This window comes from Accipiter gentilis, chromosome 25, assembly GCF_929443795.1.
Source record: "Accipiter gentilis chromosome 25, bAccGen1.1, whole genome shotgun sequence".
Lineage (NCBI taxonomy): Eukaryota > Metazoa > Chordata > Aves > Accipitriformes > Accipitridae > Astur > Astur gentilis.
The window spans coordinates 5768167-5786729 of record NC_064904.1 but is presented as its reverse complement, the minus strand read 5'-3'; the positions used below and the strand labels follow the sequence as shown (position 1 = coordinate 5786729).

The 18563-nt window shown below is 42.2% G+C and overlaps 1 protein-coding gene across 2 annotated transcripts in view; it reads left to right on the top strand.

The window, feature by feature from the left end:
• ITPK1 (inositol-tetrakisphosphate 1-kinase) overlaps positions 1–17353 on the top strand; it is a 156836-nt gene extending 139483 nt beyond the window's left edge. The window contains exons 7-10 of one of the 2 annotated variants that reach the window (XM_049828740.1): positions 505–670; positions 2873–2940; positions 4444–4606; positions 10735–17353. In XM_049828740.1, coding sequence (XP_049684697.1) covers positions 505–670; positions 2873–2940; positions 4444–4606; positions 10735–11057 — 720 coding nt within the window. In that variant the 3' untranslated portion in view covers positions 11058–17353. The remainder of the gene's footprint in view (positions 1–504; positions 671–2872; positions 2941–4443; positions 4607–10734) is intronic. The other variant, XM_049828741.1, reaches the window with a different exon arrangement.
• The last annotated feature ends 1210 nt before the right edge of the window (positions 17354–18563 follow it).

The window sequence follows — 18563 nt, the reverse complement described above, 5'->3', positions numbered from 1 at the left end:
GAACTACTAAAGTCTGAAAAAAGGTCTCTGATGATGTGGGTGAAACCCTGGTGCTTAGTCCATTGTGACTGGACTCAACCAAACCATGGGAAGTAGAGCTGTGGGGAAGAACTCGTATAGTTAGTACACAGAGCTATTCCTTCTGTTGTTCTCATGGTACACGCTTGTATTCAATACAAACTTTGTCACCTGTGTTGGTCAAATGTTCTACCCTTTTGTAGTACATGCAGTTGCAGTAGCTTCCCAACTAAAAGCAGCAAATGAAATTGCAAAGAGCTGAGAAGAAAATGTTGATTGAAAATGAAAGCTGCACTGGCAGTAGTGTTTGGAGAATTTTGCATCAGTGAAATGAAACGTAATGAAATAGGACTAGCTACTGAGCAGGAATTCACATGTGGTCAATATATATCCATCAGTAGATGTTCCCCCTCACTGCTAGTCAGGTGATGGGTAAGCATGAAATCATTGAAAGACTCGTGCACAACTGTGTGTGCGTGTTTCCAGATGGCGATCATCTTCAACCAGGAGGGCCTGAAAGCTGTTCGCCCCCCTTGTGTCATTCAGAGCTTCATCAATCACAACGCCGTGCTATATAAAGTCTTCGTGGTCGGAGAATCCTATACAGTAGTGAAAAGACCATCTTTAAAGAACTTCTCTGCAGGAATCTCAGGTACGTTGTGCCGATTTAAAAGGAAATGTCAGTTCTCGGAGCCTTGGTAGCAAACAGCTGAAAAGAAAAATATCTTTGAGAAGGCTGCTGAAGTGAAGGCAGCTGTTTCTTACATACTGTGTTTCCTCTTCTGTATTATTTCAATAGGAAAGGAGAGAACTCATCTGCTCTGGAATATATAGGAATGACATTTGTATAGTAAATATTTATGCAATGGTAACCTGAGTCTTACCTGTTAGAAACAGTGTTTTATGTCATGTGGAAGGGGGGAAAAGGAGGGAAATTCTCTCATTTCACAGCAAGTTCATGTGTCATTTGTTCCAGAGTTTGTTTATAAATGTGCTTTGGAGAGAATTTCCTGGATTCCATCATTTCAGAACTTCCTCTCCCTATTTTTACCTCGGTTATGTATGTGTGTTTAAATGAAAGATCTCTTGTGCTCTCCCTTAAATGAACCTCTCTGTTCATGTGAGGCCCAGTGTTGTAAACTTTGGTGGGAAATGTCCTTTGGTTTGTAGATACCAGCTGTGTTGGGGGGAAGGAGGAATGGATTTGTCAGTGACGGCAGTGATCCTCCTATATGTCACTAGAAAGTAGCACTTGAAGAGTTTTCATTAAAGGTTACTTACATTTCCTTTATGGAAAAAAAGCTCCTTTCCAGAGAACTGCATTCTGTCATCCATCAGAAGCAAAAAGGAATTAGCAGGGCATGGATAGAAGCATGATCTGCCTGCAACAATCCAGGCGGTGGGGATGGGATGGGAGAAGGTATCAAACTAGAGGAGGTGAATGAAAAAGTACCAGTTTCTTGCCACTTTTCTTAGTTTCCGCTGATCTTAATATGTCTGGGTATGCTAACCATTGCGTTGTGCACACAAATGTGTATTTTGTTAGTATATGTATAGTAGGATCCTGGTAAAAGTTCTTGTCTGTAGGTATGTATGCCTGTATGTACATTTAGATCTGCTCTATGATCCTGATCAAATTAAGTAGGCCAGAATCTGTGTTCATATAAACCATTAGGACAGTTGGTCTATACTTCTGCTGGAAGGGAACGTTTTAAGGCATCTTTCTAAAAATGCCTTAGCTAATGTCTCATCTGTTAGTGTAAGACTTGAAAGTTGTCTGAAAGCCCACATAAAAATAAGTTTCGTGGGCAGATGAGGCTAAGTGTCTGGCTTTCTTACCCTCATCAGGAGAATTTAAGGGGGCCATGCTACCGGCAGCTGACTAGGCAGATCTGACGATTAAGCAGATCTGGTGGCTCTGGGGCAATCTAGCAGCTGACTGTCTGAAAGTGCAGGGCCTTTCTAAATGAGAGGAAAGGAAGGAAGAGTGTATGGTGGTGTCAGACTGCAGAGTGGGTTTGGGTTTACTCTTCACAGCTCTCCCAACTTTATTGTATGTGGCCCTGTGCCTGCTCTTAAATGTCCACTTAGAGAGCCCAGCACAGCAGAAATACTCTGTTGCTGGTGCCAGCTGCCTGCTGAGACTTCGGTCTGGGTGTTCCCATGCGGATTGTCTGTGTGATGCCATCACTGTGCTGTGGTGGGAGTCCCAAGGGGAGAGTTGTGGTGGATTTCTCCCTGCCAGTAAAACCTCCAGCACAGAGAGAGCGGGAGGGGAGGTGCCAGTACAGTTCTCCCCGTGGTTTCCACTGTGGTACTTCAGTGGCTTCTGTCACCTCAGGGTGTCTCCTGCATTCCTGTGGTGCCTCCAAAAGGAGGTCAGGCCCTGACCATGAAATTTACTGCTTTCCTCCATGGTGACAGTGCCCTGCCCAGGTTCACAGGGATCTCAGTGTACCCTGGGTGCTATCGATCGACTGCCTGCAGTGAATGCAGCTTCTCCCTTCCCACTGGAACCGTCACTTTGAGTATAGCAAATTCGTAGAAATTAACTTCATTACCTTACTGAACTTAGTTAATTGGCTCTGGTGAAGGAAAGGAAACCAGTTTCTGTTCACCCCGTGCAGTTCCATCCCTGTGTGGTGCGAGGTCCAAAACCCGCGGGTGACCCGGCCGTGGGGTCCCTGCCTGCGCAGACCCGGCTCCCCTGCGGGTGGGCTGGGTGGCCGGGGACTGCCCGGTCGTGATCAAGGCTACATTCCCGGGGCTGCAGTGCCATCTGCTGTTCCTCGCACTAATCCTTTGGAAATTAAAATCTGTTACAAAGTTATTTACAACCTGCTTTTAATTCCAGACAGAGAATCAATATTTTTCAACAGCCACAATGTTTCGAAACCAGAATCCTCATCTGTCTTAACAGCAGTAAGTACACTCGGTCTTTTTTCCTCTAGCGCGGCTGGAAAACTGTTTAGTCCTTTCTTATCAAAGTGTCATCAGCTAGTGACTCTCCTTCACGAGTTGTCTGCTTCTGTGTTGCAGGCTGAGGTCTGTTTGGTACAAGGAACCAGCATGACTGTGTCCCCCTCTGGTTTTCCTTACCGAGCTCTGGTGAGGAAGCACTGATGCAGCAGGGCTGTGCTGCTTGCCAGGCCTAAACTCCCCAGAGCTAATCTAGGCAAAGGGGGAAGAAGGAGATTCTGAATGCAAATACCTGGCCTTTTCCTGTCCAGAGAGCTTAATAAGCATAAATCATCTTTCTAGGACTCAGTTCTGTGAGGAAAGACAAATGGTGAAAATTCAAGCAGAGAAATGGCGTTGGGTAGGGCCACAGAGAGCCAGTAGCTGTCTGCGCTGTGAGCAAGCCTGAGCTATGACCACGGGACCATTTCTGGGTGTCTTCCAAGTCCAGCAGTGCCAGCACACTGCACAGTTTCATGCTTGCATTACCAGTCCTTTAAATAAGCTTTGCACATATGAATCCTAACAAGTTCTTGGGCACTCAACTTCTGAGAAAGTCACTTTACAGGACTGGGTCCTTTCAATCTCTGAGTCTCCAGATTCTTTTCTGTTTCACAAGCTCTGTTGGGGAGTAGTTTCATAGTCGACAATGATTAAATTTTAAGTTGTGTGCAACACTGGTAGGCATGCTAACTATTAAAACTGTAATTGTGCTACTTCTAAATCCCTTTATGGCTAAATTTACTTTGAAACTTAGAGTATATACCTCTGTGGTTTACCTGCCATCTCTCACATACACATACATATTCCGTACACGCTTCTGTAGGCATAACAGCATACTTCTGCTTTGTAACGTGTTGTTTAAAAAGTGAAGAAAATTACATCTTCCAGTCGTAAGTAACCTGAGTTGCTCATTGTAATAAATGTTCATAGAATAATTTATACATGAAATCCCACATAAAAGATAGCCCCTTTGAATTAGCGTCTGCCCTGATGATATCAGCTGAGTTGTATTGTATGGCTCAGATTAAACTAACAGCAGGAGTCTGTCTTATCAGCCCATTAGCATAGGCCTTAATCTACATTGAAAAAACAGAATGTTATCCAGAATATTTGCAGCACAGGGTTAAACGTGGCAGCTGTATTTGTTTTTTTAAGGTGTAGATCTAGTACTTAAATTATTAAGTCTGATTCTCCATTCATTCCTACACTGCTCTGTCTCTTGAGGAGCTGCACCAGTATGAAGAGGAAGAACTAGGTGCTTTAGAGCAGGTGAACTTCCAATATAGGAAGGATTCTGAATTATGAAAGCAGTTTCTCTTTGGTGTCTTTCTCTGTTTCATGCCACTGTTTCTCTGCAATTAGATTTGGTGGATATGCACCTGGAAACCTCTGAAAAATCAATCAATCTTTCCACTAAAAAGACTGTTTCAGAGTCCCTTAGTAATGTGTCTTTTTCCACTGTAGCTGGATAAAATCGAAGGAGTATTTGAGCGGCCAAACGACGACGTCATCCGGGAAATCTCTAAGGCTCTGCGACAAGCTCTGGGAGTTTCCCTCTTTGGAATTGATATCATCATTAACAATCAGACTGGGCAGCATGCGGTCATTGATATAAATGCATTCCCAGGTGAGAAAGGCCTTTCCACTCATGCTTTGTGGAAACTGTGCAGTGCGTGCTTAGTGTGAAGTTCTACTGCTGGTGTCTCACATCATTGCTTCCCAGGTCGGGGACAGGACAGCAGCAGCCAAATTGTTCTGAGATTGGACACTGTTCAATCTGGGAAGGGCAGAACCCTAATCTAGACAAGGAATGTGCTACTGAAATATTGGCTCTTAGGAGATATGGTCAAATTTTAGTGGCCAGCTGTAACATGGCTGTCATGCCCTTCTCTGCAAAGGGATGCCCAGGAAATGAAGCGTGGGACGGTGTGCTGGGACCTGGCCTTTCTAGGCCTGACCTTCATTCTGAAGGTGAAAATAATAATAATAAGTTATATTTTAGGAGAGCCTTTTAAGTTTTCTATTTTTCCAGACTCTGTGCCATTAAAAGTGTTGAGGGGGTGGAAGCAGCAAACTGTTCCCTTGAAAATCTCTTCCTGTGCAAATTGATTCCCCAGACATTTGTGCACAAAAGCAACAACACCAGGAATCTGAAGATGATAAAATTGTAGGGGCACAGAAGTTTCTGTAAAGAGTTAAATATCCTTGCAGGTTCTCATAAGTGCATCCTGGAGTAAAACAATAGAATAGAGCATGTGAAAACAGGTAAATTTGTCCTCCACTGTTTTTAGTGCAACATATATCTTGGAAACAACTAAACAAGCTCCTTGACCACTGGAATTGTTAAAAGGAGTAAGCGGAGGCAATAATGGTCTGTCATTTGTGCTAAATTCAGTAGCCTAACACAGGAAAAGAATACATCATCTGATTTGATGCTGTTTTGCATGGGCTTTTTCTCTTTGAGAATCAACTCTTACTACCTGAATAGTGATGTTTGTTTCCAGAGACATACACACGCTGTTACATAGTTTGTTTAACCTGTCATTGAAGACTTTGAGTTTTCAATATGGCTGCGATATCTTTACATCTAGAGATCTTGCCCTGAGCCCCCAGTCTTCATAATCTTTCAGTTCAGGTCCTCAGTGCCACTGCTGCCCTGGAGTGCCTTGCCCGTCTGTCTCTACAGTGACTGGCTTTTAAAACTCCAGCCCTGCTATTCTCAGGTCACATTGGAGCTTGGTTCTACCATATGGTGTTGATGCAATCTGCAGACCTATGAAAACAGTCTTCTGCCAAGAGCAGTGAAACAACCTAAATTGGGTGTCAGATGGAACCATATACATTTTATGAATGAGATTATATTTCAGACACTGGGTCTTGAAGTCAGTGATGCAAAACTTTCTTTTGCAATCCTGCCTCCTGCATTTTGGTTTGGTATTTTGGGGTTTTTGTTTTTTTCAAGTATTGTTTTGGATTTGGTACTTTGTGCAGACTGAAGTTCCCCTTTTCTTGAAATGTTGAAAAGTCCAGATTGGGGAACAACTAGTGGCAAACTTAACTATTTAAAGAGAAGTCTTCTTGTTGTGGCAGAAGTTCCCAGAACTGCCTTGAGCCTTGTGCTCTGCTGTACTTCCACCCTAAGGCAATAGTTTTCGATATTCAGCCCAAGTCCTGTGTTTCAGTTGCACAGTAATTGGTTTTTGAAGAGACATTGAATTAATAGAGTGGCTTAGTCCTTGCAGGAGGCTTGAGGGCACAGGAAGTTTCTTATGCACATGTCTCACACAGGATTTTTTTGGTGGTAAACATGTGGGTAGTGAAGGTGGCTACTGGCTTTATCACCATGGGATAGGTTGAATACCAGTTGGAGAAGTCTTGAGGATAGCAACAGGGACCAGACTTACAGAAGAGAGAAGGCTGGGGGTAGACAAAACCACCTTCAAATTTGTAAAAGGTAGCAGAACTGAGAGAGATGAGCTGCTCTCAAGGGCTGCTGAGGTCGTAGACGAAGCAATGGGGTAAAATACAACAGAAGAAAAGTTACATTTCAACACAGAATACTCTGTTGCCCAAAACCATGTTCAGCTCAGGCAGCTGCATTTCCCTCCAAGGGCCAGTATGATGAAAGGCCAAGTAGCTTCAAGGGCTGGCTTCATTGATGGAGCCAGTACCTTGCTAATGAGAAGTTCAAATTCAGCCCTGCTCGAAAAAGTCACTGATGGACTGCATCAGCAGTGGGATCTCACTGTTCCCGGCTCAGTGCAGTCCCAGGAGGCTCCTCTTCCTCAAGTCATCCTATCCTGCAAGAGTTACAGTAGAGCCAAAGTGGAGCCAAGCTGGACGCCTGAGGGACCTGCTACATTATCTCTGCAGCACTGCTTTGGGGAAGGGAGGGGAAGAGGTGCCCTTTAAGGAGCATTCACAGCCACTTTCATGGAGCTCAACCTACGGCCTAGGGCCAGGCCTGACCAACTGCCCAGAGGCTTGGCTTCCTTGTGTGCTTTTTTGTTTACGAGGGTGAAGCTCATATGAACCTGCCACTCCATGCATGTCATCTTGAAATTAGTGTAATGTCAGAATTGAGAGCAGATGTACCTGTAGGAGGATGTTGTCTGTTATCTGCTCCATTAGCACCAACAACTCTTTAAAAAGATTTTAAAGATAAATGTCTGAAAGGCCTATTGTGTCTCCTGTGCTGTGGGAAGCCACCAGGACTACATTTAGCAGTGGTTACCAGCTGAGATCTTTAATGGTAGGCACAGTCACTAGCATGTGGCTTTTATGTTTGTCTGACATTAAGTAATTGAGAGAAAAGGCTCAGCATAGCCTGGCTGTGTGCACCCAGCCTGAGCAGCAGCTTGTGCGCCTGTTCTGCAGCCTGTCACCAGTATAGGTGAACTGCTGGTTCTGTGTGCATATATGTGGTAGCTGGAAGCATCAGATCTGAACATGCACTTTGTATGTGTAAATATGCTGCCACAAATGCAGGACATAGGTCCGTTTCTGCCCAGGGAAAGAGGTGGAAAAGCAAAGAGTGTGCCAGATCAGGGAGAGTCTTCTAAAAATCAGGCGGGTAGCATCTCTAATGCTAGCTTAAAAATGCTTGTAGGCATTTTTTGACTCCACAAAGCTCAGGGAGGCAGGTACTTGTTTTCAGATGCCTTGCTGTGTGGACACCCTTCCTATCCCTGCTCAGCCAGAGGACTCTGGAGACTGTTTTCAATATAGCAAAATTCAGACCTCTTCTAGACAGGCATTTCCAAAATGGTTTCAGTGGGCAGTGCTAGGATAGTACCTGCTGGAGCATGATTCATGCAACTTGTGCTTTGAGGCATGTAAAACTTATATCCTCCCACTGATTCCTTGTGTGACAGGAACCCCAAATTCACTGCCAGTAGTTTCTGAGGGTGTAATTTATTCTGCCCTTCTTGATTTTGATATCATCACAGCATGATAATGTCCCACAATTGCCTTTTTTGAGAGGCCTGCAGCAGCAGCCAGTGAACAGAGCAAGGCAATATCCACAGAGCTGGCAGCCTTCCCTAGGCTACCTGTGGGGACCAGAGTTGAGAGACCCTGGTTCTCTTCTCTATTCCTTTTATTTCTTTTTTAGAAGTGTGTGAAGTTTCTTCTGAGTGACAAGGCAGAATTACTTGGGCCTTTCCATCCAGTGTGCAGAGGGCTTGCACAGTCAAAGCCTGCTGGATACGTACAGCTTCCTTACACTATAACATCTGCTGATTTCAGGACTGAATAACTGGCCATCTTATTCCCATTAAATATTTAAAGCAACTTCTTTGTGAGTTTGCCAGGTGCCCTCAAACAAGGCTGGTTTGTTTTCAGTGAGCAGACACGAAACACTCTAGGGTACTATGGATCTCCTCTGTGAATATTAAAGCTGTTACTATGGAGATGGCTTATTCCCAGTGTGTTTGAAGCACTCTGAGTGGATTTGAAGGCTAATCCCAGGGCTTTTACATAAGCAAGACAGCTAACAAGCACCTCTGTCAAAGAGGTGGAGATCTTGTTCTGGCTCCCGTGACTGGCCGTAAAGGTCCTAGTTGCCCCCTGTCGACCAATGGATTATCATGTTGGGGCACTGGAAAACTTGATGTTTTGAAATGGCCGATTTGTTTGGTGAATCTGTTTAATGGCCTTTGAGAAAGGAAAAACTGGGAGCTGTTGTCTCACATTGCTGGTGTTTTGTGTGTCCTGTTAAGTACCTAGGAGAATTGTGACCAAGTGCAACAAAATCCAAAGCAATGTAGCAGCCTAAATAAGAGTTAATTGGTTAACATATGGGTTATAAATACACCATAAAATCACCACATTTATCTTAACGTGAAATTATGCTCTATTGTGGTTTAACCCCAGCCAGCAACTAAGCATCATGCAGCCGCTCACTCGCTCCCCCCCGCCCCGCAGTGGGATGGGGGACAGAGTCGGGGGGGGGGGAGTAAAACTCATGGGTTGAGATAAGAACAATTTAATAGAACAGAAAAAAAGAAACTAATAATGATAATAGTAACACTAATAAAATGACAATAGTAATAATAAAAGGATTGGAATATGCAAGTCATGCACAATGCAATTGTTCATCACCCGTCAACCGACACCCTGTTAGTCCCCAAGCAGCAATCCCCCCCCCACTTCCCCCAGTTTATATACTAGATGTGACATCCCATGGTATGGAATACCCCCTTGGCCACTTTGGGTCAGCTGTCCTGGCTGTGTCCCCTCCCAACTTCTCGTGCCCCTCCAGCTTTGCTGGCTGGGCTTGAGAAGCTGAAAAATCCTTGACTTTAGACTAAACATTACTTAGCAACAACTGAAAACATCAGTGTTATCAACATTCTTCTCCTACTGAACACAAAACAGAGCACTATACCAGCTACTAGGAAGACAATTAACTCTATCCCAGCTGAAACCAGGACAGCTCTTACCTTATGTTTTTCAGGAAGTTAGGCTTTTATTGCCTAAGAAAGTTGGTCCTTACAGGAGAATGGAGATTAGAATTTAATTATTTATGGATCTGAGGGCCTCTTCTGCCCTGTGATCACATCACTGAAAGTGTTTTAAAATGTGCATTTACTTTGTGGTCTCTGGGTTCTGCTCATGTGCTGCTGTGTGAATGTGTGCTATTCACATGGGACTTTTAAACTGTTATTTATTGCTTCAGTCTCCTATATAAATACCAGGTCACCTTCAGAATACTTTCACAGACATTTTAAAACAATCAGCCTATCCCATTAAATACACTGAGTGTCATATGTCACCTCTAAATACTAAATCAAATTGATAACAATTTTAGGTAATGCAGTAGCAGTTAAGATCCATTTCAAGACATTGTACTGATATGTTGCATGTCTGGTTCAATTTTAAAATTAATTCAGTGATAAAACTGTGCCTGTACCAGAGTGTTTAAAATAGAGCCAGAAGCTCTGTACGCCTACTGGCACCATTTGTGTCACCAAAAATGTCATGTCTCCTGGTATTTGAGCAACTGTTTTAACCAGGAAACTTGTTAAACTCTGCATTGTAAATTGTCTGGAATCGCTTAACAGAACATGCAGAAAGCTGGTTTCAGTACTGAAATAAAAGATTGATGTGTCTACCAAATACTTTATCATTGATATATGTTTACTGTCCCTCGAGTGCTTTTTCAGACATTGCTCATAGCAGGGAACATGTTTTAAGTGCCAAGTTAGGTTAGATTAGATGAGCATCACATTGACTCTTACACAGTGGGAAGCTGCCTTTTCTTCAGGGTATAAAGCCAGCCCCACTGTCCTCTGAGGTTTCCCTAACTGAGGGTATTGCTGGGCAAATACTAGAGAGGGTCCAGAGCCTCAAGGAAACTCTGCATTAGAGCTACTTCTGATAGTAAAACTGGAAACAGCATGGAAAAGATCAACATTATACCGCAGAGTTTGTGACTTACAGAAAAACCTGGACTTGGCAACAAATGATAGAATATACCTAAAATTATGTATATGCATATATACTTGGGAGGAAAAAGAAAATCTGAAAGGTGACAGCTTTTCTCATTGAACAAAAGTATTTTTGTAGCAAGGGTCTCTGTTCCTCTTTATGTGAATCTGTTTGTGCAGTCACTCAGAATAATGTCATGGAAAAGAAGCCTTTTTATTATCACTGGAAGTGCAAGGACAGCCCAAGAAATAAACTGGTAGAAGAAGCCTTTCAAAGAACTTATGAAAATGACTTAGTTCTCTCCTTTGTTTTTCCTCTTTTCAGGTTACGAGGGTGTTTCTGAATTTTTCACTGATCTCCTGAACCACATAGCTGCTGTCCTGCAGGGTCAGGCACCTGAGGTGACCCAACTAAACCGCAGCAAGCTCCTGGCAGAGCAGACCAGCGGGATCATGGACGAGCGGATATGCTGCGCTAGCACAGGGTGTCTCAGCGTCATGGGAAAAGACTCCTCCTGGATTGTGGAAAGTGAGACCAACAGCTCAGTAAAACTGCAACATCAGAGACTAGGCTGCAACTCAGCAGTGTCCCCCAGCTTCCAGCAGCACTGTGTTGCTACATTGGCAACAAAAGCTTCTTCTCAATAACTTGCCAATGCCATGGACTAAGAAAAAGCCACAGGGATACAAATTGTGGTCCCAGAACCAGATCAGGCTGTAACAATACAATTGTGAAAAATGAAAAAAAAAAAAAAAACAACACAAAAAAGCAAAATAAAAAAACCTTCCATTTGATGTAACCTGATATGCTGATGAAATGGACTGAAAGGGGGAGGGCGAGAAAGTGATTCAGACCCATTTCATCAGATTCCAGTTGCAAATCTGTAGTGAGTTTACACACACGTGGGTTTTAACACTAGTCCTTTCATTGTGGGAGGGTTGCTCTTTTATTTCTATTTTTCTTTGTAATCACTGGTGACCAGCATTTTAAAATCGGACCTCATGGTATCAAGAAGATAATAATGTTGAAATGCAGTGTCTGAATGTAACAGTGCTAGAGATTTTTGCCTAAAATATTCCCTGTTCCCTTTTTCCAAGTAGGCCATTGCAAAAGAAAGCTAAGACAACTTCAGTATCACTAAACCAAATCTCTTGAAACATTGACTAGTCAAGATGTTGACAGGTAGCTTGCTGTGAAGCTGCGGCACTTTGAGTAGGACAGAGCATACTGGTTGTTCAGGGTGCAGAACCAAAGTGACCACCCCAGTTCCAGCTTTGCAGTTCTTCCCCCAGGCCTCATTGCTTCAGGCAAAAACAGCTTCTAACCACTCTCGGCAACAGCAACATGTTTGATCCAGACAGGGTACCAATAGTTAGGTTGAGTGATGTAGTAGATTAAATATCATCCTTTCAATCATCTGCTGGTGGTGAAATCCTAGGAGAGTTAATGGAAGCAGCTCATCTCTTAGCAGAGAATTTCATTCTTCCTCCATTGCACTTGTGAGGACTCTGGGACAGCTCTGCAAAAAGGCTGGCAATCAGAGCTGTGCATTTTCCTTGGAGTAGTGCACCTGATCTGCGGATCCTAAGGGGTAACACAGTTGTTGCCTTCCACAGATCCATGCTGCTGTGCATTTTGTTTTTCGTTTGCAAATTAAATATAAGCAGAATTGTGTACCTTTGTATGAGGTAGAAGTACATGACAGCTCTAGCTTAGAGACCACATTATTTTGTTGCAAGCTGCCAGGTGAGGCTGTGTGGTAATTTACAATAGTGCTTTATACTAACTGTAAACTGTAGCACAGCCAAATTGTGTCTCTTGAGATACGCAGTAAACCTTCAGCATTCACCCTCTATTGCATCTTCTAGCATGGCAGCATCTTTTGCTGTTGAGAATTCCTGCAACTTTTGCTAATTCTGAACACTAAACTGGAAGTACCCAAGTCTGTCAGTGCTGAGAACAGAGACACTATTTTGGTAGACAGAGTGGCCTTCCCTTCCCTATATAAGCCCTAAAATACATTTAAGAGGGGTGGTGTTAAGAAAATTTCCTTCGTTAAGCTCCTAGCTTGCAGATATGGGAATTTCTGTCTTTCTATAGCAGGTATTTGTAAAGCATCCATCACTGCAGCATTTAATACTAGTTTATTTAGTATCATGTGTTAAATACCTACTCAAAAGGAAAGGATCTAGAGCTTAAAGCCCAGGTAGACCATAGAGAGAGGAGTAAACTGTATAAAAGATGTCACCACCCTACCTGATGGTACCAGTCCTGGAGGGGAAGAAGTTTTTAAGAGTGTTGTGTAGCAGATTTTTTGTGTAAACAATGTTTTTTACTTAGGAGAGATTGGGGTTGTTCCCAAAATACCATTCTTGGGAATTTCCTGTAGCCAGGATTGGATTTTTGAGGATAATGTAAGAAGAGAAGATTATTCCATCTCTAGAGGGGTTACTAGTTTTAAGATACTTCTGTAGGGACTGCAAGGACCTTACGAGTGTGGTATCTGTCAAATTCTAGGGTGCACATAAACGCAGCCAGCTTCCTCGGCTATTGCAGGCCAGTTCTGAGCGGGGCATGCTTCACAACCCTTCTATGCTTTGAGGCTGCTGGATCCCATATTGTGTGCAGCTCGCACGTCTCGGGTGGTCATGGTGTGAGTCAGATGTACATAGGTAAGGGTTTATAAAAGTATTAATGATAGACCAAACCTTTCGTAAAGCCATGACTAAAATAAAAGTGGCATCTACAGTTTGAGGTTTGTTTTTGTTTGTTTAAAATAAAAAGTGTTTTTATGTTACATGTGTAACAAAAGATACCCTCAGGAAGGAACTTGCCAGTGCATATTTTTGTATGGTACTTTCTTGTAACCAGCTGGTGGAGTGTTTGTAGACTTGCCTTTTGCTCCCTTTATTACAATGGCTTGGGGTTTTTTTTGGTTTTGGGTTTGTTTTTTTTTTTTTATTGGGTGGTGGGTAAGAAGCAATGATGTTAAAACTGGGTTAGTAACTCAAGACCTTTCAAACTAAGTATGTTTACATGAATCTGAGTGTTGGATCCAATGGAAATGTCTGTATGCTGTTTCCTAGTTAGAACATCAAATAAGAATTTTATTTTCCTGGCTGCCTTCTGAATTTTGGTTGGCCTATTTTGCACTGCTTTATTTCTCCAAAATAAACTACTGAAATATATTGTGCATTTTAAACTTGTTTACAAATGATTATTAGAAGTTTATTTTGTAATTCTCTGAAGGCTTGCAGAAAAACTATATTTAAATATTACTCCAGACCTTGGCAGTAACTAGAAAACAAGTTTAGGTCATTGGTGTGATCAGTGACATTTTTCCCATAGTCTGTAATTTATTTTTTATTTATCAAATGTGTCAGTGTCACTTTAATTTACCAGGTGCAGATATGTAGGTACCTGTTGTGATGTGGCATTACAATAGAGTTTTCACATAAATTACCATGCAATTGCTGTACTACTATATTTCCTTGCAGAAATTATTATTATGGCTCTTATACTAGAATGTTGCTAAATCACAGGGGCAAATTGGGAGACCAACTTTTAAAAGCCAAAACTGTAAATTACCAAGTATCCAGACATACAATTACATTATTGCAAAACATTCGAGCATGTGTATGTTATTAAGCCTGTGCTAAAGTGCTTTTCTGAATTGCTGCCTCGTTTGATAAGTTCAGGATAGTTTTGATTTAAGATAAGCTTCACAGTAAGTTAGTTAATATTCTGTAGTCTTGTCTTTTTTTGGTAAAAGTAGAGGAGTCTAGTAGTATTGGACCATACCACAATGCCCTTGCTCTTAAAGTTGCAGACAATCTGAGGGAGATTTTCCATAATGTGTGTTTGAATTCTGTTATTATGGTTAGAAAAGGTTCTGCTGTGTTTTCAGAGGCATAGCTATTATCGCTGTGTTGATGGGAGCAATTATATTAAAATTATGTGGTCACCAGTTAGCTTTTTAGGGATCTATTTCTGTTCTGCTTCACTGTTAGAATTCCACAAGAACACCATTAGCTTACTGGAATTTCTCCAGGTTTCGTGTCAGCGTGATGGAGGAGATGGGACTCTGGTTTCCACTGTAATTATGTAATTGGCGTCAGTAGGTGAAGATTTTTCCCTGTTGAAGAGAACCTGGGTGGTATTACTACTGCCTACGATGTAAAGCCATCACCATCCTCCTCCCCCACTAGCTGACTTTGCCACGTTATGCTTGGGTTTGTAATGACTGTACCAGAACATCCCCATCGTTACATGAAAACCAACTGCAGAAATGCAGCCTAACTGGGAGCATTGATGCTGACGCTTGTGGTTTGTGTAACGCAGAACTACCACTGGGCCGATGCTGTTTTACCTTTGGTTAACCACATGTCTGCCTATTCAACCTTTGTGCTGCAGGAGCCAACTGACCAGGCTGGTCGGTAGATAGGATGCACTATTTTTATTAATACTATTCCAACTGTTGGAATGATAAAGCTGTTTAATGATCTCCATCCTCAATGTGGGAATGTTTGTGCAGAGGAGGTCTGCAGCAGGTTGCTCAGATGGAAAACTACCAGTTTAATATGTTTTCGTTATAGATGAGTACAAATTAAGAACCCGACCCTGAGGCTTCACGAGGTAACGAGGATTGCTCAAGATAAAGCCTTAAGTTCTCCAGATTAACTGAGGGCCATATCCAGCCAGGGGACAACCAGGTGGAGTAGTGGGTATGTAACAGGCAGGATACAGTCCAAAGGCAACAGAATAAATGGGGCCAGAGGTGTTTGAATTGGCTGGCAAAAAAGAGCGAAACAAAGGAAAAATGCTTCTGTTGTTTCCATCCAATAAAAAAAAGTCCAGGCTTATCAATTCTTAGACTAACACTGTTTTCCCAAAGTCTTTGCGTGGCAGCAGTGTCAAGCGAGTCAGGCTTTTTCACACTAGCTTGCAGCCTTGCCTTCCACAGCTGTGCAGAAAATCTTGGATTTTGGTTTTTTTAGTGAATAGAGTCTATTTTGAGTTTGTAGCAGTCTCCCCATGTGCACACTTGCAGGAGTTCACTTGCATTACCCTGCTAATTTTCTTTTCCTCTCTCCTTTTCAGTAAGAGATGTATTGATTTCTGTATTCAGTATACAATTACTTTATGGTGTTGCAACTGTGTGTTTTGTAATTAGGAGTATGTGAAAATGCTTTGTGTAGATTAAAATATTTCCTTTAATATAATCTCTTGCTTTCATAGATAAACAGACACGCCGTTGCAGATCACATTGCTGATTTTATTTGTAATATTGCTTTAATATCTATTTCAGAGGAATGTAACCTCCAGAAAAGTACTTTCCACATCTTCACTACCTTTCCTTTCCCTGTTCACTCTCTGTGGATCCAGGCCATCAACACTTGAGCTTTTGACTGGATGGGGTTTAGATCCTCCATGGGTTCTGTCATGGTTACATGGCCCCAAAAATAATTAAAGATGGTTGAAGTCTGAGAGGATCCAGGTATGAAAGGAGATGTTGGAGCGATTCCTCAGCAACACAAGCATGGTCGCATCTGTAGCAAGCAATGGGAATTGTTCTTGCTGTGTGCATGCAGATGGGTGTTGGGGTCTGGTCCACCCCTGCTGCTGGGGCAGTTTTCCTGTGGAAATAAAAAATCCACTGTAAGAAAATGTCCTGTATCTGTGATGCAGAAGGAGGGCGAGGAGAGGTAGGGCTTAGGAGTAAAATCCTTGCCAGTGGACATCATGATACCAGTGGTCCAGAATTTCACTCCTGCATTTTTAAGAGCAATCTGGGGAGATGTTTTCTTTCTCTCCACCTTTCTTACCCTGAATCCACTGAGGCTGATGCTAGCAGATGCCTGTGGGCCACATGAGCTCCTTAGCAGGTGCCTTTGCCCACCATGCCATGAGTTTGCAGAAGGCTCCCTATGTGTTGGGAAGTTTTTGTTGATGGCCTGGAAATCTTCTCAAACTCCAGAAATGGCTGAAACAGGGAATGGAGTTCATGAAAATCAGGTCTTCCTCTTCCATCAGTTTTAAGGAAACCCACATTTTATTTCCTCCTTTGTTCTTTACACAGTAGTTTTTTAGATATAAATTATTTTAACATTTTTTGTGTGAAAAGTCATATATACATATATAAAGATATTAAAAGGTTAAGTATATGCTGAGTATAAAATAGTGACTTCTTTGTTTCAGCCCCTAAAAATGAGTTGTTTATCCTCTTGTAAAGTCAGTGCTGTAAAAAAAATTATTAAAAATAAAAGATGTATTAGATTTATCTTTTATTATTTATTTCTGATTCAGTATTTGATAAGGCTTGCGAATACCCTTGTGAGAATCACATACTAAAATGCAGTTGTTCTTAAAATGGAGTAACAACAATTCCTTGGGATCCCAATGATTTTGAGAAAACTGTCCCTCTGGGTGTGAATAGTGTTGGATATTCTCCTTCACTCTCCAGCATTGCTCCCTACCTAAGCATGGCTGAATGTGGGGGACCATTTCATGTGTGTGCTGGGTTTTACAAGTTCATTGATATCTGTGTTCAAATTCAGCTGTACAGTGTTAACAAGTGTCTTGTGATTTGCTTCAGCCTGGTTCACTATTATTTCTGAAACATAATTCCCATTTTGTACTTAAATTTATATAGAATTACATAAACCCTTAAAAGACCATGGCTTACTGTAAAAACCAAAAATACTTGATATATGGCATCGTCAATTGCATGACTGATCAGATCTGACAATGAAGATGGTGCTTTCATTTAACAGCATTGATTTCAAGGGTAATATATTCATTTTCTTTTCATTTGCCAAGCACCTATTTTGGACAATGTTTTGGTTTCAGCAGTAAAGCAATATGCAGTAGGTATTGTGGCATTCTTTCTGTAATTGTTTTGAAGACAGAATTGTCCCTTTCCAACACCTAATAAAAATAAATGCCTTATAACAAGTTCTACTTCGCTTTCTCTTTATGAGCAGATAGGGCAGCAAGGTGAGCGGCTCATTGGGGGAAGCCCCTTTTCATGAGAATGTGGTTTTCACATCCTTCCCCAGTGCAGTTGTTAGCAGTTACTTTGGACCTCCTTGTACCAGCAAGATTTGGTTTGATTTCTCTTCTAAGACTGCTGGGAAGTCAGCTATTTTTACCTTACTATGTAACATGGCTAAACATCACTGGGATTTAGGCTACTGCTGTACTTTAAACATTTATTCCTAGCATAGGCTTCTGGGCTGATTCTTCCTTCATCATCTTGGATAGGGAATTCTTGATTTCTCAAAACCTAGCAGGATTTTTAATCAGGCCACTATTTTGGCTAGTGCAGGAAGGAGAGCTATCTCACCCAGCAGCATTAAATTTTGCTAAGCAACAAGCACTCTCAGCAAGGGCACTCATGTAAACACTGGCTGGGGATCAGCACTTGCTGTCAGCCCCAAGGCCAAGCCCTGCAGCTGTGAGCTGAGAGATGCCGTAGAGCAGAGGCGAGGTACAGCCAGTCGGAGGGACAGCATTTACCAGCTGGTGGGGCATCCTCCGAGATGCAGGGCTCAGGCCTTGAATTCCATCTTTCCCTTTGAAGCAAATCCTTGGGTCCCAAATGTTTGTGATTACTTGAATATTCAATTAAGACAGTATTTATAATAGCTTCATCAAGTAATGTTATTTTTCCTCTTGTTGATTTTGCAACAGCAATAGAAAAGTTCTGTCTGCTGCCACCATCCTTTGTGGAGAAACTTGTCTAACTCCTTTGGAGGTGGCTGCGTTTCTATGGTGGGTTGTTTGGTTTCTTGGGTTTGGGGTTGTTTTTTTGGTTTGGGGTTTTTTTTTGTTTTGATGGGCGTGGGTGGCTGAGGGTTTCTGTGAATTTATTGTGACACGTAGACCTGAGTTTGCAAGGGGTTGCATGGGTAATGCTACCGGCAGAGACTCTGCCACCAAAAAAAAAAAAAAGGAGAAACTAAATACAATATTCAAATTAAAATTGAAATTAAGATCAGTATGTAAAATGTGACTTTTACAGCTGGATGAACTCCCTGATAACTGACATTTTAGTACTGTTTCTGTGGAACGGCTTTGGTTTCACTTCTGTTCCAACACACGTTTCCCTGAGGTCAATGAGCGTGCGATCGTCCCCCTCAGGGTGGGGTTGG